Below are 12,191 nucleotides of genomic sequence, written 5' to 3' on the forward strand. Positions count from 1 at the left end.
CCCTTCTCGAGCGGCCTTCTTGATCTATTAGTTTCCACTGGAGCTGGTCTTGCAGCTTCAGCATTTCTGCTATCACTTCCTCGGTGTTTTGTAGCTTCTCTTCAATTCCAACAATCCTCGCTGCGGCTTCATCTATCCGCGAGTTAGTTTTTACTATTTCTCCTTTAATATCTTCCAGCTGTTTGCTGTTATCTTGTCGGAACTCGCGAATCTCTCCGAGAATCAAAGACAGAGTCACCGATTTCCCCCTCATTATCTCCGTCCTGGCTTGCCATGGGGGAGCTAGGCCCATCGCCTTGCTGCGTCTCTTTGTGTTTATCAGCCTTCGGAGCGGACTTTTTAATCTTGTTCTTAGACATCATCCTTGCCCCTTTTATTAATATAGTTATGCAATATTAAGTATTTGTCTAAATTCGATTTTGGGGCAGTTTACCTTCTTTTTTTGTGGAGAGACCTTTTCCTTACGCCACCATTCCCTTGATGACCCGGAAGTACCTCGATGATGTCTTTTTCATGGCTTTTACAAGGCGCGGAGTGAGTGAGAGAGAGAGAGAGAGAGAGACTGTGTGGTGCACCACTCACACAGACATCTTCGCAGTATTTTTCCCTTTATTTTACGAGGTCAAGTTGCGATCTCAACACTCAGCCTGGCATGGATGGAAAGTGTACTCGGGAACAGACCCGACTGGTTTCGAACCTGGGAACCTCCACTCCCGGGTCCAGCACTGATGTCATTGTGTCACCAGCCAGCCCCAGACAGCAGTGCTTTCAATACTAGAATTGCAAGCAAACTCACCTCCAAACTCCTAGACCTGGAACTCAACACTCCCTTTGCAACTGGGTCCTTGTTTTCCTGACCTAGGAAGACCTACAGACTGCAAGCAATGCAGATAGGAAGCAACACCTGCTCCACATTATCCTCAACGTTGTTGCTCCACATCCTCAGCTCCCTACTCTTTTTTTTTCCTGTACACTCATGACTGCATAACCAGATTCTGCTCTAACTCTGTCTACACGCTTCCATATCGTATCACTGTAGCGGGCTGGATCTCAAAGACAATAAGTTGGAATACGGGAAGATGATAAGTGAGCCTTGTGACCTGGATTTGTGACACCATCTCCCTCTGTGGGCAAAACAAAAGAGCTGATCATTGGCTTCAGGAAGTGGGGCAGGGCACGTGCTCCTGTTTATATCAACGTTGCTGAGCGAAAGATGTTGAGAACCTCAATTTCCTAGCAGTGAACATTACAAATAGTCTATCCTGGTTCAACCACTTAGATGCCAAGGCCAAGAAAACTCACCGGTGCCTCTACTTCCTCAATAGGTTAGGAAAACCTTTGACATGTCCCATTGACCCTCACCATTTTTTATTGATGCACCATAGAAAACATCCTATCAGGATACTTTGGTTTGGTACTTCAGAGGCACGAGAGATTCTTAAGATGCTGAAAGTCGAGAGCAACACACACAAAATGCTGGAGGAACTCAACAGGACAGGCAGCATCTGTGGACGGGAATAAATGGTTAACGTTTCTGGCTGAGACCCCATCCTGAGCTGATAAAGAATGGAATAAATGAAAGTGATGTAGAGTCATAGAGTCTACACTAGTTAAGGTTCTCCTGCCAGGACATAGTTTTCCTTGTCCTCTCAAATTCAGTTGTAAACTGACTAGAGAACACTAGGAAGTAAATTATCAGAGGGTTTTGTTTTCCTTCACTCCTTGCCCTACAACACACACTGCCAGGATTCCTCCTCATACTCCTGTCCAGAAGGTGTTACTTTGTCCTGGGGTGCAGATTTTCATGAACGCTGTTTCCATAAATTCCTCCAAATGGCATTCCTTGTAATGTGGATAGTGAGTCCTTTCAGCATAGTCTAAACCTTTGTACTTACAAATAGAATTTGTAGTCATCCTCCTCCTCCAACATCTCCCACCCCAAGGGGTACTGGAATGCTAAAGCAACAGTCTGGCTGATTTCAACAAACTCATTACAGTTCTGGGAGCTTATGATCAGTAGGGCACTTTTCATTGAGCCTGCAGTCGATTTGGTAAAGGCAAGAGTGACGTGATTTAGGGGATTGCAGAGGGTACTGTTTGGTTTTATTTGTGGTTGTTGCTCTGTGCAGATGCCTTTATCACACACAAAAGGATACCAAGAGCAAGGGATAAAGTTCTTGCATCGACTGACTGGATCGGGAGACCTGAGAAACCAATGTATTGTCAGCCCATATACATCACGGGTGCTCAAGCCGTACATCAGGTAACACTTTCTCCTGTACTGTAGTGATTTATCCATTCCTTTTATGGAAAGGTACTGGAGGCTGCTCCACTTTGAGTTTTTATTAATCCTCATTAAAAATTAAAATTCAGTAATGTGGTGTCATCGGGCTGAATCTGAATAGGACTTATGTGGCAAAGCAGGAAGTGGGAATGGTGCATTGGAAAACTGGACATAGATACCTCCTGTACCTAATAAAGTGGCCACTGAGTTTAGTTTGTGGTCTTCTGCTGCTGTAGCCCATCCACTCCTAGATTCGATATATTGTGCGTCCAGAGATTCTCTTCTGCATACCGCTGTTGTAATGTGTGGTTATTTGAGTTGCTGTCACCTTCCTGTCAGCTTGAACCACTCTGGCCATTCTCATCTGACTTCTCTCATTAACAAGGTATTTTCCCACAGAACTCCGCTCACTGAATTATTTTTGTATTTCGCACCATTCTATGTAATCTCTAGAGCAGGCATTCCCAACCTGGGTCCACAGACCTCTTGGTTATTGGTAGGGGTCCATGGCATAGAAAAGATTGGGAACCCCTACTCTAGAGACTGTTGTACCTGAAAACTCCAGATCAGCACTTTCTGAGATGCTCCTCCCTGTATCTCTCCATGCCCTGACCAGTCAAGAATCTATCAACCTCTGCCTTAAACATACATAAAGACTTGGCCTCCCAAGCTGTTTGTGACAAAGAATTCCACAGATTCACCACTGTCTGGCTAAAGAATTTCCTCCTCCATTCTGAGGCTTTGTCCTCTGGTCTTAGACTCTCCCACCATAGGAAACATCCTCTACACATCTACTCTATCAAGGCCTTTCACCAGTTAACAGGTTTCAATTAGGTCACCCCTCATTCTTCTGAATTTTAGTGAATGCAGGTCCAGAGCCATCAAATGCTCATCATATGACAAGCCATTCAATCCTGGAATCATTTTCGTGAACCTCCTTTGAACCCTGTCCAGTTTCAGCACATCCTTTCTGAGATAAGGGGCCCAAAACTGCTCATGGTACTCCAAGTGAGGCCTTACATAGTTTCAACATAACATCCTTGGTTTTATATTCTATTCCTCTTGAAATGAATGCTAACATTGCATTTACTTTCCTCACCACAGACTCAACCTGCAAATTAACCTTTAGGTAATCTGGCACATGGACTCCGAAGTCCCTTTGCACCTCATATTTTTGTATTTTCTGTCCACTTAGAAAATAGTCAATCCTTCTATTTTTTTTCTACCGAAATGCATGGCCATACAATTCCTGACACTGTATTCTACCTATCATTTCTTTGCCCATTCTCCAAATCTGTCTAAGTCCTTCTGCAGCCTCTCTACTTCCTCAAAATTACCTGCCTTTCCACTTAGCTCCATATTGTCTGCAAACTTTGCAACATAGCCATCAATTCCATCAATCAAATCATTGACATATAACGTAAAAAGAATTGGTCCCAACACAGAACCCCCATGGTAACATCACTAGTCACTGGTAGCCAACCAGAAAAGGCTCTCTTTATTCCCACTTTTTGCCTTCTGCCGATCAGCCACTGTTTTATCCAGAATCTTTCCTGTAATACTATGGGCTTGTTAAGCAGCCTCATGTATGGCACCTCGTTAAAGGTCTTCTGAAAATCCAAATACACAACATCAACCGATTCTCCTTTGTCTATCCTGCTTGTTATTCCTTCAAAGAATTTCAACAAATTTGTCAGGCAAGAGTTTCTTTGAGGAAACCATGCTGACTATGGCCTATTTTATCATGTGCCCCCAAGTATCCTGACACCTCATCTTTAATAATGGACTTCAACATCTTCCCAACCGCTGAAGTCAGACTAACTGGCCTATAACTTCCTTTCTTCTGCCTCTCTCCCTTCTTGAAGAGTGGAGTGACATTTGCAATTTTCCAGTCTTCCAGAACCATTCCAGAATCTAGTGATTCTTGAAAGATCATTACTAATGTCTCCACGATCTCCTCAGCCACCTCTTTCAGAACCCTGCTGTGTACATCATCTGGTCCTGGTGACTTATGTACCTTAAGACATTTCAGTTTCTCAAGAACCTTTTCTCTAGTAATGGTAACTTCGCACACTTCATGACCCCTAGCACCTGGAACATCCACCATACTGCTGGTGTCTTCCAGAGTGAAGACTAATGCAAATTGCTTATTCAGTTCATCTGCCATTTTGTTGTTCCCCATTACTACCTCTCCAGCATCATTTTCCAGCAGTCCAATATCCACTCTCGCCTCTCTTTTACACTTTATGTATTTGAAGAAAATTTTGATATCCTCTTTAATATTATTGGCTAGCATACTTTCATATTCCATCTTTACCTTCTTAATGACTTTTTTTTTTAATTCCATTTGTTTCTAAAAGCTTCCTAATCCTCTAAATTCCCACTAATTTTTGCTCTATATTATTCCTTCTCTTTGGCTTTTATGTTGGGTTTGACTTCTCTTTTTAGCCATGTTTGCGTCAATTTTCCTTTTGAATACTTCTCCCTCTTTGGGATGTATATCTCCTGTGCCATCTGAATTGTTTCCAGAAATTCCAGCCATTGTTGCTCTGCCGTCATCCCTGCCAGTGTTCTTTGCCAGTCAATTCTGGCCAACTCCTCTCTCATGCCTCTAATTCCCTTTACTCCACTGTAATTCTGATACATCTGACTTTAGTTTCTCTTTCTCAAATTTCAGGCTAAATTTGACCATGTTACAATCTCTCATCCCTAACAGTTCTTTTATCTTAAGCTCTCTAATCAATTCTGGTTCATTGCACAACACCCAATTCAGAATAGCTGATCCCCTCCTGAGCTCAACAATGAGCTACTCTAAAAAGCCATATTGTAGGCACTTAAGAAACTCCTGGGATTTTCCCAATCTACCTGAATATTGAAAACCCCCATGACAATTGTAACATTTCCCTTTTGGCATACATTTTCTGTCTTCTATTGTAATTTGTAGGCCACATCCTTACAACCCTAGAGGTCCTGCCCTTTAACTTTGCACCTAACTCCCTGAAGTCCCTCTGCAGAACCTTGTCACTTGTCCTACCCATGTCATTGGTACCTACCTGGACCATAACTTCTGGTTGTTCACTCCCACTAATAATGCTGAGGATTCTATCTGAAATATCCTGGATCCTGGCACCCAGGAGGCAATCTCTTTTTTTGTCTACAGAACCTCCTTTCTGTTCCTCTAACTAACAAATCCCTTATCACTGCAGCCTGCTTCTTCTCCCCCCTTCCTTTCAGAGTCACAGAGCCAAGTTCAGTGCCAGAGACTTTCCTCTGTTAGGTCATCCCCCGCCCCCCCCCCCCCCCCCCGCCGATGGTATTCAAAGTGATATATCTGTTGTTGACGTGGATGACCACAGGAGTACTTTGCACTGGCTCTTTAACCCCTTTCCACTTCCTGACTGTCACCCAGTTTCCTGTGCCCTGCACCTTAGGTGTAACTACCTCTCTGTGTCCCCTTCACGCCTTCAACCTCCTGAATGATCTGAGTTCATTCCGTTCCAGCTCCATCTCCTTAATGTGGTGTGTTAGAAGCTGTAGCTGAATGTACTTTGTGCATTTGTGGTCTTCAGGGACACTGGAGGTCTCCCTGCCTTCCTATATCCTGCCAGAGGAGCATTCGGCTATTCTATCTGTCATCCCTACTGTCCTAGCTGAGCAGGTATAAAGGCAAGGAAAAAAAACTTAACCATGAGATTTCTTTCCTCTGCTTTCTCTGGCTGAAGCCTCTCTTTGTTGAAGCCTCGAAGAGCTAAAGCCTCAAGATCACCACTCTGACTCTGTCCACTCTGATGGCCGCTGCACTTGCCCCGCCTTCCTTTAATTTGCTCTTGCTAATCAATCCCAAACACTGGTCACTGGTCAAAGCTCTTTTCACTGTAGTGACCCACTGATGCCTTTTGTGCTCAAGACAGTGGACCTGCCTGAAGTTCCTCCCTCTCAAAACTTCCACTGTCCAGATTGGCCGTTGTTCAAAGTTCTTTCTTGATCGTGATTTCTCCTTTAAAAATACCCCTGGACTTTGAGGGCCATGGGTTAAGTTTCTTGGGAAGTCAACCGAAGGGTAACCAACTATTGGCTAATGCGACAAGACTACAATATAAATGTAAGCTGTTCATTCTAGAATTTTCTAAAGTCTCAATGTATTTACATTTGGCGTGATCTAACCGGATGGCACACAAATAAGCTTTTCACTGTACCTTGATTTTTTTTGCGTGTGCCAGACTCTGCCAGAGCCTCGGCGACCACTTCTCAAGTGGTGGTCTTGGAGGAAAGATTCTGTGAGTGGTCCCCCACGTCCTTCTCACAGCGCAGTGTTTTTTACGAGGTCGAGTTGCGAGCTTGAAACCAATAGCACTGAGATGGAATATGCCCAGGTGCCGCAGTTTAGAATCATTGTTAGGCTATTACAATGAAGGCAATCTCTGATTTGAGGAACACATGGAAAAACTAAGACAGTTCTCTTTGGAACAGAAAAATTAGGGGATGATCAAATAAAAGATTTGAAAAGAATGAGCTAAGTTATAGAACAGTAAAAGCAAAATGATGAGGAGGAATTTCTTTAACCAGAGAGTGGTGAATCTGTGGAATTTCAGCTGTGGAGGCCAAATCATTGGGTATATTTAAAGCGGAGGTTGGTAGGTTCTGGATTAGTAAGGACATTAAAGATTACAGGGAGAAGGCAGGAGAATGGGATTGAGAAGGAAAATAAGGCACAGTCAAATGGCAGAGCAGGCTCGATGGGCCAACTGGCTTGATTGTGCTTCTATGTCTTATCGTCTCATTTTGTCAGTAGCCAGAGGCCATATATTTAAAGTACTGGCAAAAGATCTCGAGGTTTTGCTGATAAATGTTGGGCTCCAGAATATTCCGATGAAAAGATAATTTCATAATAGTCCTGAGGGTGAGACCTTTGCAAGGTTACAGATAGGTAGTGAATGTAAAACTAGGCATCACATTTGTTTCCGAGGTGGTACAGGCATGCAGGATTGAATGAAGTGCATGTTGTATGTTTCTAATTCTGAGCTGAATTGACAGTGGATGCAGTTAAAAGTTTCTCTGTAAAATTTGTTCAAGATCATAGGTTCTGCTCGCCATTTAAGAATGATTTGAAACTAAATACATTTTGCTTTCTTTTAAAATGTAACATAGTAGATTATTGCAGCATTGAACATTACTAGTTTTGCAGATACAGCCAGCTGTGTTTACAGCTTTGTCATATCACTTAGTCTTCCACAAGTTTGATAGCTGAAACTTTTGAATAATTCTTTGATAAATTTTGTTCTCTTATTTTGCCAAACTAGACGTGACTTTGACTGTACTCCACCCAAGCTAAAACTACTGGCAGAAGTTCGCGCTTACCCACATCGGAATGACCCAAGCTGGAAAGCAGAAGCGGAAGCCCCGATTGATTACTGCTATGTCTGCCCTAATTTTATTCCCACAATAAACTCCATGTGCCATGAGTTCTTCTGGCCAGGTATCTAAATCTTCTGTTTCAATAGTGCAATCTCATCCAGTTACAGGAACTCGTGCATTAATAAACTCATTGATAGAGGCTGGGCTACTAGGCAAGGCTTGGCAAGTTGTAAGCTAGTGAACATAGAACATTATCGCACTGTACCAGCCCTTCATCTCACGACGTTGTGCCGATGTCTTAACGTACTCTGAAATCAATCTAACCCTTCCCTCCGACATAACTATCTGTTTTTCTAACATCTATGTGCCTACCTAAGAATCTGTTAAATATCCCTAATGCACTTGCCTCTGCCACCACCTCTGGCGGGGCAGTCCACACATCCATCACTCTGTGTTAAAAAAAAAAAAATAAAAAAATTCTACCTCTTGATATCCCTCCTATATTTCCTTCCAATCACCTTAAAACTATGCCCCCTTGTATTAAGCATTTGTACCCTAGGAAAAGTCCTCTGGCTATTCACTCGATCTATGCATCTGACACCTCTGTCAAGTCAGCACTTATCATCCTTCGCTAGAGAAAAGCCCTAGCTCATTCAGCCTATCCTGATAAGACATGCTCTCTAATCCAGGGAGCACCTAAGTCCAAGAAATCCCCCCTATAGTTTCCTCCAATCATATTAAAATTATGGCACAAATAAATTGAGGATGTAAGCTTGGACTTCAGCTATGTACAACATTTTATATTGTGTAGACTAATGTATGACATGAGAGACCAAATACGAATGTAGAACTATTACAGCACTGGAGCCTGTGTACACACCAATTCTCTATTCTCTCCTTATGCCTATGCTGTAGCCTTGTAAATTGTTCCCCATCATATATTTATTGAATTCCCTCATGAAAGCCATTTTAGGACTTGCTTCCACCACATCTGAAGGTAGTGCATTTCTCATGTTGCTCCTAATTCATTTTCTTCCCCTTTATTTTGTTGCTGTGACCTCTAATTTTCGGCCCCTTCGGCAAAGAGAACAGCTTCCCACTTTCCTTTGTGCACACAGCTTGTCATTTTATGTATGCAGTAACAAATAACCCCTTGGCCATCTCTCCAAAAAAGACGGTCCCTCTAATGTATCCTTGTATCTTTCTCCAGGAACCATTTCTGTAAATATTTTCTGTTCCCTCCCTGATAACTCCACACCTTTGCTATAATGAGATGGCCAGAATTGATTACTGTATTCCACACATAATTTCTTCAGTGGCGTCACTGAGAAGGCCTATTGTATTATTAACTGTTTTCTCACCCTACCCTGCCACTTGTGCTCCCAGGTCCTGTTCCTGTATCTCTATATTCTTCAACTCTTCTTGTCCTTCCCACCATAATTCATCACCTCAAATTTCTGGGCAGTAATTTGCCCATCCAAGCTTGTTTATATCTGAATGCAATGAATCACCTTGCAGTTTATTGTGAAGAAATTGTGGTTTGCCATACCCCACCCAACCCAAGTCCTGGTCACTAATATAGAGGAAAAGCAAAGGCTCCTGGTACAGATCCAAGGAGAGTGTCACGAATCACCGCCTTACAGTCTGAGAAACAACAATTCATCGTGATTACAAACTAATGTTTTCAACCAAGCACCAGATCAGACAGGAAATTGAGTGGAGAACAGTTCGAGCAGGCTGCTTTAAATGACCAAAGTAAAGTTTAATATGGGGAAACATGTCAAAATTCAAATGTAGGAACAACAGGGGCAGAATTTTTTAAGTGAGATATTGGGATGTGTTGGTTAGTTTGGGGCTAACAAGTTGATATATTAAGCAATTTATTTTTAGATATCAACACAAGGAGTTCTGCAGATGCTGGAAATCCAGAGCAATACATACAAAATGCTTGAGGAACTCAGCTGGTCAGGCAACATAGATAGAAAGAAATAAGCAGTTGATGTTTCATACTCTTATGTTATACAGTGCCTAGGAAAAAGTATTCACCTATTCACCCCCTTTGGAAATTTTCATGTTTTATTGTTTTACAACATTGAATCACAGTGCATTCAATTTGGCTTTCTTTGACACTGATCAACAGAAAAAGATTCATGTCAAAGTGAAAACAGTTCCTGCAAAGTGATCTAAATTAATTACAAATATGCAATCAATTATTTTGCATTTTATAAGTATTCACTCCCTTTTAATATGACACATCAAATCATCACTGGTACAGCCAATTGGTCTTGGAAGTCACATAATTGATTAAATGGGGATCTGTTTTTGGAGACCCGTGTGCAGTCAAGGTGCTTCAATTGATTGTGGTAAAAATACACCTGTATCTGGTAGGTGCAGCTGCTGGTGAGTCAGTATCCTGGCAAAAACTGCACCATGAAAACAAAAGAACACTCCAAGCAACTCCAGGAAAAGGTTAATGAAAAGCACAAGAATATTTCCAAGTCACTGAATATCCCTTGGAGGACAGTTAAGTTAGTCAAGATGTGGAAAGAATATGACACAGCTGTAAGTCTGCCTAGAGCAAGCCATTCTCAAAAACTGAGTGACCGTGCAAGAAGGGGACTAGTGAGGGAGGCCACCAGGAGACCTATGACAACTCTGGAGAAGTTACAGGCTTCAGTGGCTGAGATGGGAGAGACTGTGTATACAACAACTGTTGCCCCGGCTGCTTCACCAGTCACAGCTTTATGGGAGAGTGGCAAAGAGGATGCCACTGTTCGAAAAAAACTTGCATGAAATCTCAGCTAGAGTTTGCTAGAAGGCATGTGGGAGGCTCTGAAGTCAGCTGGAAGAAGGTTCTATGGGCTGATGAAACCAAAATTGAGCTTTTCTGTCATCAGACTAAACACCATGTTTAGTGTAAGCTGAAACACTGCACATCATCAAAAACACACTATCCCTACTGTGAAGCATGATGATGGCTGCATCATACTGTGGAGATACATCACTGCAGCAGGTCCTGGAAGGCTTGTGAAGGTAGAGGGTAAAATGAATGCAACAAAATACAGGGAAATCCTGGAGGAAAACATGATGCAAGAGAACGGTGACTTGGGAGAAGATCTGTTTTCCAGCAGGACAATGACCCCAAGAATAAATCCAAAGCTACACAGGAATGGCTTAAAAACAACAAAGTTAATGTCCTGGCGTGGCCAAGTCAGAGTCCAGACCTTAATCCTATTGAGAATTTGTAGCTGGATTTGAAAAGGGCTGTTCACTCATGATACCCAGGCAACCTGACAGAGCTTGAGCAGTTTTGTAAAGAAGAATGGGGAAAAATTGCAGTGTCCAGATGTACAAAGCTGATAGAGACTTATCCACACAGACTCAAGGCTGTAATTGCTGACTTGAAGTGGGTGAATACTTATGCAATCAATTATTTTGTTTTATATTTATAATTAATTTTGATCATTTTGAGGAAATCTGTTTTCACCTTGACATGAAAGTCTTTTTCTGTTGATCGCTGTCAAAAAAGCCAGATTAAATCCACTGATTCAATGTTGTAAAACAATAAAGCATGAAAACTTCCATGGGGGGGGGGGGTCTGAATACTTTTTATAGACACTGAATATACTGATTATAATTCTCAAGTACTAAATTTGCTAACTGATATGGCATCTTTAATTGCCACTGCCGCTAAATTGTATTAATGATTTAAAATATTGAGGATGCTGGAAATGGAATAATAACAAGCAGTAAAAGGAAACATTCAGTAGGCCAGGCAGCATCTAGGAAGAAAGAAATGGATGTAGTATTTTGGGTTGATGACCTTTTGTCAAAATGGTTGGGTGTTTACAAGTCACTTCTTATAATTAATGTCCTCTTTTCTTAATAAGCCCATAAGATATAGGACTAGAATCTGGCCATTTGGTCCAGCCAGTGCGCTCTGCAATTTCATGCTGGCTTATCCATTTTCCCTCTCAGTCCCAATCTCCTGCCTTCTCCCCATATCCCTCATGCATTAAAGAATCTATCAACCTCTGCCTTAAGTAGACCCAATGACTTGGGCTCCACAGCCATCTGTGACAACAAATTCCACAATCAATCAAGCACTCTGAACATGTTTAAGAAAAAGGTTAGTTTCCCAATAGCTTCCACAATTTACTCTAGAACTGGTACATTGCCTTGGAACTGAAACAAACCCTCCCCCTTCCCAAGACAAACCGTGTTAATGGAGACGTGGAAATGGAGGCAACCTCTCTATGCCTTGTATTGCAGCAGTAGTCATCATTTGTCATTTGATCTGCTGGGCATCACAGAAAGAGATGGGAGAGAATCAGGAGATTTGAGAGAGTCCCTGTCCTAGTGTTGTAAACCTGACAGCTTGAATCGTGCCCTGTCCGCCCCTCCACCCTGTCCTCTCTCCCTCCCTCTCGAACCCAACCCGCTACTGTGGACGTGCTCCTCGTAATATCCCATCCAAAGAAAATGAAGATTGCATTAGAGTCTAGCACTGGACAAATGCTGGGTTCTGAGTGTGATAGGACTGGAGGATATT

The 12,191-nt window shown here is 42.3% G+C and overlaps 1 protein-coding gene across 1 annotated transcript in view; it reads left to right on the plus strand.

Annotated features, from left to right (window-relative positions):
• The window catches only part of kat14 (lysine acetyltransferase 14), a 47,066-nt gene that overhangs the window by 33,261 nt on the left and 1,614 nt on the right, over positions 1-12,191 (plus strand). Inside the window, exons 7-8 of the mRNA XM_072265732.1 lie at positions 2,130-2,263; positions 7,585-7,760. Of these exons, the coding sequence (XP_072121833.1) occupies positions 2,130-2,263; positions 7,585-7,760 (310 nt within the window). The remainder of the gene's footprint in view (positions 1-2,129; positions 2,264-7,584; positions 7,761-12,191) is intronic.

This window comes from Mobula birostris, chromosome 8 (assembly GCF_030028105.1).
Source record: "Mobula birostris isolate sMobBir1 chromosome 8, sMobBir1.hap1, whole genome shotgun sequence".
NCBI lineage: Eukaryota > Metazoa > Chordata > Chondrichthyes > Myliobatiformes > Myliobatidae > Mobula > Mobula birostris.